General features: G+C 49.1%; 1 protein-coding gene across 1 annotated transcript in view; it reads left to right on the forward strand.

The window, feature by feature from the left end:
* TIMM22 (translocase of inner mitochondrial membrane 22) overlaps positions 1-18,101 on the forward strand; it is a 59,030-nt gene extending 40,929 nt beyond the window's left edge. The window contains exon 4 of the mRNA XM_085649767.1: positions 17,476-18,101. Within this exon, the coding sequence (XP_085505893.1) occupies positions 17,476-17,552 (77 nt within the window). The 3' untranslated portion in view covers positions 17,553-18,101. The remainder of the gene's footprint in view (positions 1-17,475) is intronic.
* Positions 18,102-18,302: the final 201 nt, after the last annotated feature.

Below are 18,302 nucleotides of genomic sequence, written 5' to 3' on the forward strand. Positions count from 1 at the left end.
CCGCCATTAAGTAGTGCTATGAGGGGGGTGGGAGGTAGCTGAACAGCTGTGAGGCGGGAAAATGTGGGAAGGGAACCTGGAGGGGGCAGGCCATAGGGCATCGCAGGTGCGATGAGGGAGAAAAAACAGGAGGGAAAAGGAAAGAAAACAAGCTAAAGGCAGAAATAAAAAGAGAGAAACGTAGAAAGAGAGACAGAAAAGGCAGGCAGAGAGAGAGAAAGAAGGGCAGTCTAGCAGCAGGGCGGTGAGGCTCTACAACTGGACCACCAGGGATAAGGCAGGAGCCTGCGGGTGGAGGAGAGCCTCAAACTCCTGACCTCCAGGTCAGCAGCAGCAGATGGGGGCAGCAGCAGCTACCAGATGGTGCGGACCTGTGGAAGGAGCAAGTCCACTAAAGGATAGTGCTTTCACATTGTATATTTTCGCTTTGTCCTGGTGTGACATTTAGATGTCTGTTTACTAAGGTATCTTGAAAACTTGTACATTCAAGTTGCTTTTTCATATGAAACAACTAAAACATAATCTGCTTTGCAACACAGGGCTTATTTTAATTATTCTGAGCCCTGTTTCCCAGTCCTTTTTCTAATAGCTGACCCAGTCAAGATGTTTTTCTTTGCATTCTGTTACTTCTAGTTTTGTCCATCCCGTTTTACATCTAAGACTAGATGTAAGAGAACGCAAACAAAAATCATGTACTGAGTGAGTTGCCCACCATCTAAGGGGTAAACTTGTGACCTTGTCTGCTCTACTGCTATACCGAACCCATAACACATTGGATCTTGTTGATTATGGTAATTGTATTTATATAGTGCTTACTACCCCTGTTGAGGCGTCTAATCGCTTTTCGGTGAGTAGCATGCTTCTCTGGTACCCAAAACGGATTAGTGGTAGATTAGTATAGGGAAGTATGAGTTAATTTAAGCGGTGGACATGTGAGTCTGTTAGTTGGATTGAAAATGATAATGGAGGGATAGAAGCGGTAAGAGTCTAGAAAGTGTAATTTGAGAGATCATTATAGTAGGATGAGGTTTGAGGACACCTATTAAAGTTGTATTGCCCTCATATGTGAGAGTTTTAATTCACTACTTTGGTTTTTTGCACTCTGCCCTTCACTCTCACCAACATTGGATGATTAAAACATCTCTCGCTCCTCTCCTGTGGGAGAATTGTAGCCCACACTGTGTACTTTGCGGTCGCAGTGTGCAAGAGGGAACCCAATGATGAACCATGTCACCTTTGGGTGAGTGAGGGTTCTCGTCTTTACAATAACAATTGTACCGATTTTTACAATCATTATTTAGGTAGAGTTGGTAGACCATCCGGTTACTTGTTGTGAGTACTAAGAGTGTGGAGTGGTACCGTGGATGGTAACAATTTCTCCAGTTGTGACCCCCTTAGTGAGATCATATGGGTGCAATGAATTCCATAGTATGGCTGCCTGAACGGACAAAGATGTACTACCTATGTTTTTTTTTTTTTTTTTCTTGTATGGTGGGTTTTGAGATGCAGTGCCAATCTTGAAAGGACGTTCCTTTGGGGTTTTTTTTTTTTTTTTTAAAAGAAACCTTTATTACACAATAAAATACATACAAGGGCCTACAACCACCGAGGCCGGCCGCTACAGAGCCCGAGGGCCCGCAATGAAACGCCACACATTCAAATAAACCAGAAGCGAAGCTCCCGGCTGTTCGTGAGCACATGCAACAGGCCGTGGCCATAGGCCAAGAGCAATCGGGAAAAAACAGTTTCATTTTCTGTTAAATGCAAAACACACTCAAGGCAATGAGAGTCCGAAATAGCAGCGTGCGCTTCCCAGGACAGGGGACAACGTAGAGTATCAGAAGCAGTTCTTGACAGGAAGTGGCAGCGGGGGGCAACGGGAAGACAAAACATGGAACACACTTCACACAATCCCGCAGAATGCGTGGCTAGGGGGACAAAGCAATATCGACCTCTAACGACAGAGGCGGGGTGCAGATATGTCCACGATATGAATTCCATGGACCCCATACCTTCGTCCACTTCCCAGGCTTGCCTCTCGCCACATACACCGTCTTTTCCCTAAACATACACCAGTCCATATTCTCCTTCCATACCGCGATCGTGGGCGGCCTCAGGGAGCCCCACAGCTGTGCTATGTTACGCTTAGCCACCATGTACCCCAGAGTCGCCCACTGCGTCTGTGCCACATTATAGTCATTCGGTTCCCAGACATTCAACAAACACCTCCTAGCCTCTGGCAACAGAGCAACCTGCGTGACCTCCTCCATTACGGCGTGGATACCGTTCCAAAATCGCACAACCTCCGAACATTCCCATAGGATATGAAGAAAGGTACCCGACAGGCCACATCCACGCTTGCACATTCCATCCCTCGAGTAACCCATACGTAGCAAACCGGGCCCCGTGACATACACTCTATGAAGGATCTTCAGCTGTACGAATCGTAAGCGGGCCGGGATCGCCACCTCTTTCGGGGAGGCCACCGCCGATACCCAGTCCTCATCGTCTAGTTCCAAGCCGTCGCCCGTCCATGCCTCCCGCAGACGGATCAGCAAGTCCGCGCGATCATTAATTCGTTTTTTGTAGATCAGAGAAATAGTGCTGTCGGGCACATAGCCATCCAACACTCTATCCTCCAGCGGGGAATATTCGGGGATAGCAGCAACGTCCGGAAAGACCGAACACAGCGCATGGTAGACTTGTGCATACCGGAAGTACTCTCTATCATTTAATTTGTATTCAGTTTTAAGCATTTCAAACGTTTTGAAAGACCCCTTCGCCCACAGATCACCCACCTTACATATACCAATCAAATCCCATTTCTCAAAGCCTTTCGTTTTCCACAAACAACCCAGCCGCCCGGAGGCGTACAACGGCGTCGCCCGAGTCAAGCGATCCCTCCACCCCATCGCAGCATTTGCCGCATGCCACACACGTACCGCGACCTGCGTGGGTCCTGTCAACCGCGCATCCGGGGTCACCGAATACAGCGCCCTATTATAATCCCCACCCGGGAGCAGTAATTTATCCATCTCGAAGGCCGGATTTAAGGCAGGACCGTATATCCCGTGGTTCACCGCCGCCAATTGAGACGCCCAATAGTATCTTTTAATATCGGGGAGGGCGACCCCCCCCCATTGTACCAAGGGAGCGTCAACTTGGCGAGAGCGATCCGCGGCCGCCCGTCCCAAAACAGTTGGCGCTGAAGACCCTCCACCTCACGAAAATAACGGGCTGGCACTACATCTAGAGTGTTTTGCAAAGCGTACAAGAAGCGGGGTAGCGACATCATTTTAAACAATGCCGCCCGTCCGAGCGGCGAGAGCGGCAGTCGTCGCCACCTCGCGACGTCGGCCTTCAATCGCTGGAGGGGAGGGAGAAGGTTTCGCTCATAGCGGACCGCGGGATCCAGAGAGATAAAGATTCCCAAATATTTGAACCCCAGTGTAGCAATCTGGATAGGGCAATCCCGCGGCAGGAGGGGGGCCTCGCCCGAGAGGACGTAAACACATGACTTGGCCCAGTTGATAACCAGGCCAGAGTTGCGACCAAAGGAATTCAATACATCCACCAATACAATTAGCGACTGTCGGGGAGAGGTAAGATACAGAAGGATGTCATCCGCGTAAAGGGAGACACGGTCCTCGAACTCCGGCGTCCATCTAATACCCCGCAGCGACGGCTCCCAACGCAACCAAGCGGCGAGAGGCTCCAAAGAAAGTGCGAAAAGAAGGGGTGACAACGGACAACCCTGCCGCGTACCTCTCCCCAGTGCGAAGGGAGCCGACACCCTACCATTCACCGCAACCTGAGCCAATGGGTCAGTATACAGTAATTTTACCCAACCAATAAACTCAGGGCCGAACCCGAATTTCGCCAACACGGCCCAAATATACGGCCACTCCAAAGTGTCGAACGCCATAGTAGCATCTAAAGATGCCAAGATGGCCGGCTCACGTATAAACTCCGCTCTAGCAAGCACGCCGTGCAACCGCCTCAAATTCAGGGAGGTATTCCGATGGGGTATAAAACCGGACTGATCCTGATGAATCAGGTCGCCCACGACCCGAACCAGCCGATTAGCCAATACCTTAGCCAGGATTTTGGGTTCTGCGTTCAACAGCGAGATGGGCCTATAGGAGGCGCAGCGATCTCGCGGCTTCCCCTCTTTGTGTATCACCACTATAGTGGCGAGACGTTGGTCAGGGGGAAGGAAACCCGCCGCACGTGCCGCGAAAAACATGTCCCGAAGATACGGCGCTATCTTATCGGGACGCAACTTATATAGTTCAATGGGAAGACCATTGGGACCCACAGCCTTACCAGACGCGATCGAGCGAGTGGCCAAAGCGATCTCATCTGACGACAACTTCGCCTCCATCAGTGTTGCATCAGCCTCCGATAGGGTTGGCAGTGCGATGTCTCTAAGCAACAGATGAGAATCCTCCTCCGAACGCACAGAAACCGGAGAGTATACCCTGCGGAAGTAATCTGCGAAGCAGTCAACAATCTCCATGGGGTCAGTCACACGGACTCCATCCATTCTCTCCACCACGGGCACCACCCTGCTCGCTCTCTCCTTCTTATCCAACCAAGCAATCAGCTTTCCGGCCTTATCCCCCACATCATACAATCTTCCTTGCTGCTCTCTACTCATCCCTTTAGCGGCATCCGTGACCAACGCTCTATAATCTGGATTGTTTGAGGCTGACAACGTGCAATTTCTCGTCAGTGACCCCCGCGCCAAGTCCTCCTCCATTTCAGCTATTTCAGTTTCCAGGCGAACCACCTCTGCTCTCCCGCACCTCTTAACATAGGAGATAAGTGACAAGGCCTGCCCTCTGACCATCGCTTTATAACCCTCCCATAGGGAGACAGCTGACGATACCGACCCCACATTATCGTGGAAGTAGTGGTCGGTGGACTTAACCATCTCCGCGCGGATCTTAGGGTTACGTAAATACCAGGGGTTAATGGGCACTACTCTCCTCTCTATCTCAGGGCCAACCTTCAGTTGCAACCATATAGGGGAATGGTCAGAAATACCTCGGGCCAAATGACGCACCTCCCCAATCATCCCAGCTTGGGTCGCCGGCATGAGCATGTAATCGAGTCTCGAGAGACTCCCATGGGCCCCCGAGTGAAAGGTGTACTGCGCCTGTCCCGGGTGCATCAATCTCCAGCAATCCACAAGCCCCAAAGTGTCCAGAAAGCCACCCAACCAGGCCTGAGCCCTAGGGAGATCCCTGGGGGGTGACGGTCCTCCAACCCGGATACAACAGCGTTAAAGTCACCCCCCAACACCAGAACCCCCCCAGGGAGTCCCAGGACCAGACGCCCCAAATCAGCAAATGTAGCCGTCTGTAACCCTGGAGGCACATAAACAGCAACGAGCGAAACAGTCCTACCCTCCCATCTCCCCACCAGTGCCACATAACGCCCCTTATCGTCGTGAAGCACCTCGTCCACCTCCAGTGGAAGAGAGGCCCTTACCAAAATGCCCACTCCCCTAGAGCCAGAAGTGAAACCAGAGTGAGCAGCAAGGCGATAGCCCCTCCTATTTAGGGCATGGAAGGAGTTCCCAATCAAATGTCTCCTGCAGGAAAACAATGTCGGGTGAAATCCGTTTCAAAAACTGCAACACCACCCCGCGCTTGATCCTGTCCCCCAATCCATTCACATTCCACGAAAGGATTCTCAATCCCCTACCCCCCACCCTACTCCCGTGCATGATACCCACATCCCGGAAAACACAACCCGGACAAGTCAGCAGAGAACTTCACATTGCCTTGCGAAACAAACAAACAGTCCCCAACAACCCCCCTCCCCCACAATCCCCAAACCACAACTCCCCCCTCCCTGCACCCCTGCTGGAGCCCAAACAGCCCCCCCAACTCGCAGTGTGCCTGTCGCCCTAACATATACCACGAAAAGAACCCCAGAAGGAGGAAAGGGCCCCAATAAGCTCCCCACAACCTCCAGGCATTTGAAGGGCATATTGTGTCTAACTAGTGTCCAGTTGAGCCAAGGTACAAAACGTCACCAGTCTAGTCCATCACCAGGAATCAAGTTCTAGTCCTGCTCCACCAAATCCTCTCCGCTCTCCGCCATCCGAGTGTCTCGATCCTGTCCCCGAGGAGGGGCATCCAACCAGTCTCCAACCGCCTCCGGCCGATCGAAGTGTGAGCGACCCCGGAACTCAACCCGCAGCCTAGCCGGGAATAACATTGCGTATTTCAGCTCCATGTCCCTCAAGCGCCGTTTGACGCCCAAAAATCCCAGCCGTTGTTTTTGAACCGCTTGTGTGAAGTCCGGGTAAAAGCTGACATTAGAGTTCTCAAACTTCAGCGGCCCGGCCACCCTCGACGCCTGAAGGATAGCATCCCTATCCCGAAAGTTAAAGAGTCGGGCGATTATAGGCCGCGGGGGAGCACCCACTTTGGCGCACCACCCGGAATCCTGTGGGCCCGTTCCACCGCAAAGAACTTGCTCAGTCCCTTGGGCGCGAGACGATTGAGCACCAGATCCTCAACAAAAAGATCAGCAGCAGATTCCTCCGATCTTTCCGGCACCCCAATAATACGAACATTGTTCCGTCTAGCCCTGCTTTCGGAGTCCTCAAGTCGACGATCCGTCAGGTCACTGGCTAGCCGCAACCTACGGACCTCCGTCTGCAGGGCGGCCACATCCACAGTTAGGCGCTTGAGTCAAGGAGTCGACCCGTTCGTTAGTTTTGGACAGGTCTACCCTGACCAAATTCACATCGATCAGGACCGCGTCCAATTTATGAGCCAGGGTATCAAACCGCTGACCCACAGCTGCCTTCATCTCCTCAATGGCGCCCATGACGTCCTGCAAGGTCAATTCAGACGATGGGCCCGAGACCTCTTTGGACCTCTCAGGCGATTTATTCGAGCCACTAGGGGATCCCTTTGGCTGCGCATAACGATCCATGTTGACCTGTGTATAGGCGCCCCTCCGGGTTGACTTAGGTTTCGACTTGTCTCCGTCTAGTCTCGCCGCCATCGTCCGGAGGCCACCAAGGCCGGCACCCGCCAGCACCAGGGACAAGGACCAGGTAGTTAATTCAATGGAACACAGCAGTCGCAGACAGGAAGCCCGTGTATAGTCCGAAAGTCAGGCCAGACACGCCGCCATCCGCGCTCCTCAAACACCAAAGTCCCTCAGCCGGTATCAGAAGACAAACTTGAAAACGAAAGTGAAAGTGCGGGGTACGTGGCAGGTCAAGCCCAGCATGCCGCTGTTGTTCACTTCGTACCCGGGCACCTCACCAACTCGAGATTGGGACCAAGGCAATAGCAGGCCGCAAACTTCGGGGCGCAACCATTCGGGTTCCCGGCGTCCGATCTGAATTTGGAAAACGGGTGGCACCTCAGCGCAAGTTCATCAGCAAAAGCCCGTCAAATTAACCAGGATTTAGTCAGGATAGACGTGGGAGGTTGCGGAGGCCCTCGAGAGCCGTAAGCCTACGCGGCCATCTTGGTTGCGCGCTAGGCTCCTCCCGGACGTTCCTTTGTTGAATGTATTTGGTAATTTTATTCCTAATGAGAAGAAGTCTTGATCCATGTATTTATTTTGTGGGTATTACAAAGCAGCTTGATGGTGGATCTTCTGGCAACCGGTAAACAATTTAGGCCCCTCAAGGCACGGGAGATGTGGACTTGTGGCTTTACATGTAGGAGTAGTCTGGCAGCAGAGTTCTGAATCCACCGTAGTCTTTTCATAGTTGATCAAGTTAACCTGTGGTAGAGGCCATTGGCGTAATCAAGTTTAGACTGTACAAGAGAGATAGTAACCTAAACCTTGTGTTGAAATCCCAGGTGGGGGAAAGATGCGTTACAGACGTTTTATAGAAACCAAGCCTAATCTTGCTAATTTGTCCACTTGGTCATTCATTGATACCTTGGAGTCTGGGATAATGCCAAGGCTTCATACTTCTGTAGATTATTTAGGAGGTGGTCCCAGATTGTCAGGCCAGGCAGAGTGGGTCATAATTCTTCCGGTAGCCACATGTGAGCATTTCAAATAAAGATGGCTCCATGTCATCCACTGATCAACATCTCTGAGGCAACTGAAGATTTCTACCTTTCCAATGCCTTTAGGGCTTTCTAGTTTAAGGAGCATTTGTGTGTCACCTGCATAGTTATAGCATGTGAGTTGAAATTCATTGATCATTGCTGGTAATGACTTCATCAAAATGTTGAAAAGCATCGGTGAGATGATAGAGCCTTGAGGGACCTCCTGCTTTTGTGAAGTGCAGCTTGGATGAAGAAGGGGAACTATGCATGACATTTGCCCTGTTTTGAAGGTATTATGTGCTCCAGTCTGGAGCGGTCCCCTCTATTCTGGCTTCTTAGAATACTTGTATTAGTGTCATGGCAAACTCTTGTCGAAGGCAGCTGAGATGTCCAAGAAAAGTAGTGCCGCAACCTCGTTCCGCTCTACTATGTTTTTAAGGTTATCCTAGATGGTGACGAAGAGGGCAGATTCTGTGCCTCTTCCTGGGCGGAATCCTGTTTGGTAGTCTGAAAGTATGGAGTTGAATTGCGACAGCGTGGCAAATCCTGGTCTTTCTATCGGTTTGCCCAGGAAAGGTCCATTTGTAATTGGTCTGTAGCTGTTGGTATCATGAGGGTCCAGGTTGGTTTCCTTTTTTAGGCCTCCTTGAAAAATTCCTATAGTTAAAGAATTATTGATGATTCTTCTCACTGGTGTAGTAGCAGAGGTAGTTAAGAGAATGTTCTTGAAGATTTGTAGTGGGCAAGGGTCAGAAGGCCTACTTGCTTTGACCAGATCCCTCAATTCACTTTGTGATATTTGTTTGAAAGAACGCAGAGGCTGGGTTGGCATTCTCTTGGAGAGGAGTTTTGGAAATGGAATGGTGCTGGTGGTTTTCCTTTGTTATAAATAAAGAGTCCAACATGTCTGACTTCTGTGCATTTAGGTTTATGAAATTCAGTGAGAATTTTTATAAAATTCTTTATTTGCACATGTAGCATTTTGAGTTATGTCTGAATAGGACCTTTTTAAAAATGTTTTTAACATATTTTATTCGTTTTTTGAGAGTACCACAGGGCCAACAAAATCCACATGAAGATACATTGTGAAAAGATTACCAGTCGTGGAAATATTAATGGGTGCAATTTGTATAGATAACAACAAATAATAATAATATACCAAACACTGCCACATACTTTCCCACCCCACCGACAATGGCAAGCAAATATCAATACCCCCGCACATCCGGATAGATAAAATGATAAAATACACAGCATAGTCTGCAAACCTCCCATAGAACCACTGTTACGGAGATTGTGATGGTAGAGCAGGAAGATCGATGCCCCGGTAGGTGGCCCAATAAGACCAAATTCTCCTATATTTTTCGGGGGCAGCCCATCGCCTGAAAAACTGCCATTTCTGCACCCATGCATTTATTTAGTTCTCTACGCCACTTCCCCATTGTCGGCGAAGTGCCCTTCCATAGTTGAGCAATATCCCTTTTGGCGATAATAAGAGCGAAAAAGAGGAGATGCTGCTCATAACTGTTCCCACCTATGTCTTCTGTACTATGAAGTAAAAACAGACTGGGATCTTGCAGGAGGTCCCACGACAATACCTCTTTAAGGCAAGTCGATACCCTACGCCAAAAGGGCTGCAGGGCCTCGCAGCTTCACACCTTATGAAGAAACGTCCCCTCCGCCCTGTCGCATCATAAGCAATGGGGGGATGCCACAACTCCCATCCTCCAAAGACGTAGGCGGGTATAATACACGCGGTGCACATACTTAAACTGTATGAGATGGTATCTGGACTCCACCGCGACACCACAGGGATTAGCTATCGCCTCCGCCCAATCGTCCTCTGTCAGATCGGGAATGTCATCCTGCCAAGCCCTTCATGTTTTGTGTAGGGTCATGTTAGAGTGCCTCATCAGCGTCTGGTAGATCTGTCTTATTTTGTGGGCTCCTAGATCCCCCATAAGAAGTTGGCCTTCCAACGGGTGGAATTCGGGGAGGTCAGGCAGAGTTGCAAGCAGGGGAGTCGAGGCGTGACGTAGCTGGAGGTACCTATAGAACTGGGATTTGTGGAGATGGAAATCCTCCTATAGTCTCTGGAATGATTTAAGGACTGTGCCCCGCATATCATCCCCCAAGGTGGAGATGCCAATCGGGTTCCACTGACGGACCCTTTTCAGTGCAGCCACTGGACGCAAATAATTCCCGTGCCATAGGGGCGTCGCCTGCGTCAGCCGCGTGTGCCATCCCATGTGCCGAACCGTGTACCTCCACAGCCTGATCGTTGTTCGACTGGCATGTAGCAAATGGTCATGGCTATGCTCACTGTAAAGGAGCTGCAGGAGGGGAGTCCTTCTCATGGCCGCGTGCTCTAGTGCAAACGCCGGGTCCGCAGGTGAGTTATACCATTAATAATTAACAGGTGAGCCGCAACATAATAAGAGTATACATCCGCAGACGCGATACCGCCGCAGTAGTGGAGAAGTGTGGCTCAATGGTTAGAGCGGCAGACTCTGATGCAGAGGTCTGGCCCGGGACCAGGGTTCAATTCCCCCCCCCCCTCGGCGGGTCTTGGGCTCAAAATTCCACGGACCTGACAATTCTCGCCTCGGTGCCTATTCCAATCATGGAGTCCCATTCTGCAACTCTGGGCAATAGCTTGCTTAATCTCCACAACGGCCCCCACAACGCTAAGGATGCCTGGCCTCCACCTTGGGGGTGCCCAGGAGTGGACACCTCACAGGGAAAGCCAGGATGGGTTCCACAGCGGTATTTGTACAAGCGCCTTGAGACCCTTGCGGGTGAGTAGTGCGCTATACAAGTATCAATTTACATTTACTCGTATAACGAAAGCGGTAGGGAAGACCATACAGCTGTTTCATCATGGAGGTTGGCAAGGAGTGGAGTAATATTGAGTGTCCAAGAAATCTGCGAACAGGGGGGGGGTGCAAATAATCCCAAATACTGAAACCTTTCTTTGGCATGTTTTAACTGGGATGCCCAGAAGCCTCTACCCAGATGGCCACACACTGGGAACAGTACTGATTTTGCGGGGTTAGTATGAAGCCCAGAGTTCTGGCCAAAAACCCGGAGGATCTGCAAGATACAGGGGCCCGAAATCCAGGGATCGGTCATAAATAACAGGACATCGTTTGCGTAGAGCGCAATGCAGTCCGGTTGTGAACACGGCCAGTCAAAACCTCAAGTACCGGATCCCTACGCACCCACACCGCCAGGGGCTCCACAGCCAAGGCAAAAAGGAGAGGGGATAGGGGGCAGCCATGACGTGTGCCTCGGCCTATAGGAAAGAAGGGGGAATGGTGGCTGGCTATACGTACAGAGGCCATAGGTTCGGTATAGAGGATGCGCACATAAGCCAGAACACGGACAAAATGAATCGCTTCTAATAATTGGAAGAGGAACTCCCAGCTAAGAGAATCGAACGCTTTATTTATAGCCGCGAGGAGTAAGGCCGCGGGACGTCCCAGCTCCGGAGCCAACACCATAGCATTGTGAACCCGTCTAATATTATGTTGGGTGGCTCGATGCGGCATAAAGCCATATTGGTCCAAATGAACCAGGTCTTCAATGCATGCCTGCAAACGGTCCACCAGGACCTTCCCCAATACTTTGGATTCAACGTTTATTAAGGAGATAGGGCGATATGAGGAATGATCCTCAGGTGGATGGCCGGGTTTCAAAAAGAGGACAATTTCAGCCTGACGCCAGTCTCGAGGCAGTAGTCGCTGCTCGAGGGCCTCGTGAATCGTACCAGTTAAATGCGAACCCAGTGCGGCTATATGAGAGCGAAGAAAATCCATGGGGAACCCATTGGGACCAGGGGCACTACCCGGTCGCATCGCGTTGATTACGGCTGTTAGTTCGTCTATGGTAATGGAGACTTCTAATTGATATCTAATGTGGGCCGATAGTCGTTGGGGGGGGGAGGGGGAGGGGGGGCATTGTCCCGTAGAAACTCTGCGATGGTATCCCCGTAGACCTGTTCCCTACGGGTATACAGCACAGAGAAATGGCGGGCAAATTCCTCGACCACCTCTGGGGGCGTAGTACGCAGGACACCATCATCACCCCGGATGGTGGGGACCATGGCCGGGCCCTGCTTGGCCTGACATACCCTATGTAGCATCTTACTAGATTTAGCCCCCCACTGGTATATCCGTTACTGGGACGCCAACCAGATGTCCTTTGACTCCTCTGTCAGATGATGATGATGATGCAGCTGCTGTTACGCCAGGGATAAAGTCCTCCGAAGGGACTGGGTGGGTTCCATAGAGCATTTCGCTTCCAGGGAAACGCACCGGGCCTCAAGTTCAGACCTCTGAGCAGAACACTTGCGCTTGTTGTTAGTCCTATAGCTAATATCCACCGCTCTAATAGTAGTCTTCAAGGCTTCTCACAGGGTGACTCTAGACGGTGCGGAGTCCGCGTTCAGGGAGAGATAATCTTGGATCGCTGTAGTGAGGCACTCCTGATGATCAGGATCACACAAATACCTCGGGGACATCCCCCATCAGAGCGGGGGCCGTTGACAATTTAGGACGAGTGTCGCCTTGACGGGCGAGTAATCAGACAACCCTCTCGGGAGATGTGAGATCTGCGAAAACCTGTGGACTTAACACCGTGATGCAAACAGGTAGTCCAAGCCGGACATGGAGCCATGTACCGCCGATATGTAGGTGTAGCCTATTTCTGCGGGGTGGTATGTCTGCTATAGATCCGCCCAACCCAATGTTCCAGCAACCGTTGACAGTTTGGAAGTGCCTGCAAGCGGGGGCCACTCTGGATCCCGCCTCCTTTCAAATAATGTCATAACGTCATTCCAGTCGCCACCTAATAGTCAGACCCCAGGAAGTTCACCCCACAGCAGAGTCAGACATTCCACAAACGTAGCCCCAAGGGGCGGGGAGCATAAAAACTGCCCAGCGTGAGCGGTTCACTGTAAAGCGCCCCAGTCAGGAGAACATTTGTCGCCAGGGTCCACCCAATGTTTAGTAAGAAGGAAAGTGACGTGGGCATGAATAAGGATGGCGGTTCCATGAGACCCGCATAGAACACCTGTTGGAATCCGAACCTAGCCAGGCACGGGGCTTTGTTGCCTAGGAGATGAGTCTCCTGTAGTAGGAGAATGTCGGCCCCATAACGTTTGGCCTGCCTGAGGGTGGCCCCCCGTTTCACTTTAATAAGCAGTCCTAGGACATTCCACGTCACCACCGCCAGTTTGCCTATATGGAGAGCTGTTACTGGATGAGCCATGTATCTAGTCGGGATCCAAGAGCAGCGGTCTGCCCAGTGGGGAGTGGGATGTGCGTCTGTGTGTATAAACAAGAACAAAAACAAACGCTACAATTCTGAAACCACCCTCCTCCCCCCTCCCCATCCCCCCCCCCCATCAACCACCCTCCTCCCCCCCCCACCTGATACTGCCAGGAACTAGGAGCATCTGTCGTGGCAAGGGGAACCTCAGGACTCAAAACATGGACCCCAAGAACCCCCCTCCAATGGATTCCAACCACCCTGAAAAACATGAACCTTTGGGAGCTAGTGGCCGTGCAAGTCAACCACCATGTGAACAGCCAACTCGACGTGGTGCTAAATGATCCGGGCGAACCCAAGCCATACACAGTCAGTTATGTGCAGCCAGAAATATCGCAGACCGTGGGTCGGTCAAGGAGCGTGTACAGGACTAGAGGATCGACTAGCAGAACCAGAGCGATGCCGTCTTTTGAACTTAGTCCTGCGAGAACAATTCCGCTCTGAGCCCATAGGGGAGTCAGACTCCAACGACGGGGGGTAATGCGGCTTCAGGTGTGCCCTTTCATCAGACCAGGCAATGGCCTCCTCAGGCGAGTCAAAGAAGAGTTTTGGAATTATAAATCACTCTGAGCCTGGCAGAGTATAGTAACATATAAGAGATGTTGAGTTCACATAGCCTCCATTTTGCTGCAGTGAAGGACTGCCTTTGTTATTGCACCAGGCGTGTGTAGTCCGGAAAGATCATGATGGGCCTTGAATCAAAGACTGGCTTGTCTTTATTCAATCTGACATATTGCAGCACTGCATCCCGATCAGCATCATTTAGCAGCTTGGCAATGACCGGCTGTGGATTTTCTCCAGGAAGTGGCTTTCTTGTAATCTCCCGATTAGCCCTTTCAACCACAAAACACACCGAGATCTTATCCGCCGGCAGCAGATCTGTAAGCCATGATGTGAGAAAGATTCATGGAGCCTCCTTCGCAGCCCTCCGGAAAACCAACAAAGCAGAGGTTGTTGCGCCTGGAACAGCCCTCCGCATCCTCGGTGCGGGTAGCAAGCTCCTGGGAAATCACTGTCAATTTATTGACCTGCTGTTGGAGTGTCTGCACGGTATCCTCCACAGAGGACACTCTCGTCTCGGCTTCGGTGGCACGGTCAACAGCAGGTCCTGCCACAGAAATGAGACCTTGGGACCCACTGCGCCAATCTTGGCCTCCGTGTCCCTAGCGTCAGTGATGGCCACGAGCAAGGCCGCATTGTCTGGACAAAGGCCTGGGGGAGGGGCCCCACTTGCAGACGTAGCAAACTGGTCCAGGGTGCTCTGTTTCGGTCAAAAAATAAAAAATTGTTGACTTGTATAGTAGGTTAAGTTTGCGTAGGTGATGTTTGTCTTGATTCCTGTTTGTATTGAGCGAGGATCATTGCAGCCTTCTAATTTGTTGTTTTATCTTTTTTAGTTGTCTTTCTCCAAGGTGCTTATTTTCTTTCGTCCTGTTTTGTTATTCTTGGTGGTATTAGGATATGAAAGGATTCCTGTAGCCACTCAGTTTGTGAATGGAATTTATTGTGTCTAGGTCTTTGTTGGATGTTATTTGCAACAGGCATTTTGTTGGGTCTGTGTGTGTAGGTGGTGGAGATGGTGTTTGAGAGTGTTGGTGAGCCGTGATTTTGTAGAGTAGCCTTGTTTTGTAATAGACATGGATATGTGAAGTTGTGAAGAGTGGATTGTTTATTTTGTTTGCATCTGGTTAGGGGTGGTGGTGGAGCATGTGGGTCATGTTTTTAAGGCTCCAAATTGTGCAGGGGATGAGTGGGGGTTGAATTGGAGTTGTGTTGTTGGATTTGTAGTGGTAGTTGATTTGGGAATAAAGATGGTTAAGGATGTGTATTTGTGTAGTCATGAGGGTGCGAGTGGGTGTATGTTTCTAATTTGCGACGGAATATATTATGAAATTGTGTGCAAGATCTTGATGTGCTGGTGTGTATGTTATGTTTTGCTTTTGTATAGTAGTGAAAGGAGATATCGATTGAGTGGTTTCTGGTGGTGACAGGAAGGGATTTGTTAGGACCAAGTAGAAGGTAGAGCTGGTGTGTTGTATGAGCAGGGAGTGTGTGTCTTGATGGATTAAGGTTATGTATAATATGGATTTGTGGTGGTGATGTGTGGATTTGTTAGTGGTATAGGTCAGGTTATGTTTGTAGTAAATTAGTAGAGTATATTTGCTGTGAGTGTGTGATTATGTTTGAGGGTCTTGAGTTAATACGGAAGCTGATGAATGGAAAAAAGGACAGCATTTTTTACCCTAGGTCCGACCTGTACCAAAACAGACAACTGTCCTTTTCCTCTCTGCCCGGGCTGAGACGCCCTGAGTCCTAAGGTTACATAGCCCTAGGTCAGGTGAAACCCAGACCTATCAGCCAATCAGAACTCTAACCCGAATTCCAATAAAAACCCTAGATCTAGCAACCAATCGGAGCACAGATGCAACAACCAGTAAGAAACCTATGTAAGGGGCATGTGATTTAACACAAACTGGTGGGCAGGGAGCTGCTCCTCAAGTCAGAATCTCTTTGGATACGGACTGGCTCAATCCACAATTTGTAGTTCCTGTTCACCCCTGCAGATAAGGCCCAAATCTAAAGCCATTAAAAATACTGCTTTTCGTGCACTTAAATCACTTTTTCTAGCCAAAATAGAGTACTACATACACTTTCCCAACACTGCTTAAACCATAAAGCAGATTAAGCAGTTTCTTAAGCACACTCTGTTTAGTCTCTGTGATGCAGGGCACAAGTCCTATAAAAAGAAGTGGGGGGGACTGACAATATGCAAATGACCTCATGACGTCACGTGCTGAACGTGTCCCGGTGTCTGAAAATTACACCGGGACACGTTCAGCTTATTTCTGTGGGGCCCAGCTTCTTGGCGGGGAGGACAGCGTCCACCCTGTGAAAAGAGTGGTGGGATGCCGTGTACCTACGTGTACCCACTACTCGAGCCCTGCTGTGGTGTATTTTTCCTTTATACCTTGTAAAAAAGGGAGGGGCTTGATTACCTTCTTAAAGCCTAGCACGGTATAGTGGAAAACTAGGAGAACTTTAACCAGTCATGGGTAGAAAAAAAAGTTTTAAAAGTACAAAATGCACAGAAACCAAAACTTAAATGTAAACAGTCGCAGGTAGAGGAAAAAGTGTTTTAATGTTTCAAGAATACATAGCACAAAGTGTGTGTTCTTACCACCTTCTTTGTCTTTTGCTCATTGGGCTATTTATGACACAGAGAAGCCAAGGCTACAAAATGGAGGTGTCTGTCTTGGGGTTCCTTTCACAAACTTTAAAGTAGTGAAACTCCTTCCATGACATGTTTACTTTAAATCTATGACACCCACTTGCTTAAGTGGTTAATTGTCTTTTTGTGGCAACACCATTAAATAACTATGCACATTGTTAATACTTGGAGGCTTTGAATCTGTTGCTCCGGGAACTTGTGCACATTTATTTCTTTACATACCAAACATAAGCTAAACGTGAGACTTCGTGCCATGAGCTGGTTTGCAATTGGCTTGATGTCTCCTGTAGGTATTTTCATGAGGTTCAGATGAATCGGTGTCTGCCTTGTTTTGGGAAGATTAGGTAAAGTACACTTGGAGGTATACTTTAGTTGTTGTTGGTGTATCTCATCACACACTGGACTACACGTTCTGTTGCATTGGGCCACCACTATGAGATTGTGAGAGGAAATTACTATGTGTACAGTTTATCGCCCCTTTGATGGATTAGGGAAAGGTTCAGTAAGCTGGCTTTCACTATTTGTAGCTTTTCAATGGTTCCAGATCTGAATGGTGAAGATGTTGCAGCCTTTCCCTTCAAAGGTATCGCAAGGATTTCTGAGATTTTCTGGGTCTGTCAAGGAGCGTTCAAATTGGCCCTAGCCAATCCTCAAGAATCGTTCACATAAATCTGCCAATAAATGTTTGGTCTAAGGATCTGACTAAATGAATGGAATCAAAATGCAGAAGTCTGGGAGGTGGGTACAATTCACCAGTATTGAAATCCTCTGAATAGGTTATGCAAGTAAAGACACAATATCCTGTGATCTTGAAGAACCTTTAATACTATTGGCTTAACTCTGTTTTTAACCATTGCCCTTTTTATTTTGCAGCTGGATTAAAAGCTGGTGTCATAGGATGTGGTGGGTTTGCAGCTTTTTCTGCAGCCATTGACTATTATCTACGATAACAGAGTTTGGGACTGGCAAATTATGTCAATAGGGACATATTTATTTTGTGGCATTCTAACTACTTGTGATGGCGAGACCAAGTGACAAGACCAGCTCTCTCCTTTTCCTGCAATCAGGATTATGATGATTAGGTGCCACAACCTCTGCCCGGTGTTGGCATCTGGCGGCTTGCCCCTTTGTTCATGGGGATCACTGTTGTTTTGAGCCAAGGATACTGGCAGTTTTCCAAGGACTTATGTGCTGCGAAGAACACTGAATTAGTAAGACTTGAGCACAGCCAGGCACTGACTCTGTTCTGCTCCTCCGTATTGTATAAGAATGACTATTGACTGATAACTATTGCTCTAGAGAGAGATCAGTTCCTCTCACACCAACAATGCGCTGAATTATTACATAAGGGGACCGAACACAGTTGAACGTATGTTCACAACATACAAATGTTAAAGAAGGAAAGCAAATGGTCTACTGATTCCATTTTATGTTCTTTTTATTTGCTATGAATATGCAAAGTACAACCTTGAATGAAATAAAAAAGAAAGTTCTAATGATATTGTGGATAAAGAGTTGCATTTTTCTGAAAATATCCAGAAACGAGTGCATTGCTTGAACTTTAGAGTTTTAACTTGGTCTTGATCAGCATATCTTCCATTGAGAAGTTCATTGTTTTCTATTTTTTTTTTTTCGGGAGGGTGGGGGTCATTTTGTCATATTATGTAATCTCACTCAAATTACAATCACTTGTTGAAATA

Source organism: Triturus cristatus, chromosome 3_2 (genome assembly GCF_964204655.1).
Source record: "Triturus cristatus chromosome 3_2, aTriCri1.1, whole genome shotgun sequence".
Taxonomy (NCBI): Eukaryota; Metazoa; Chordata; class Amphibia; order Caudata; family Salamandridae; genus Triturus; species Triturus cristatus.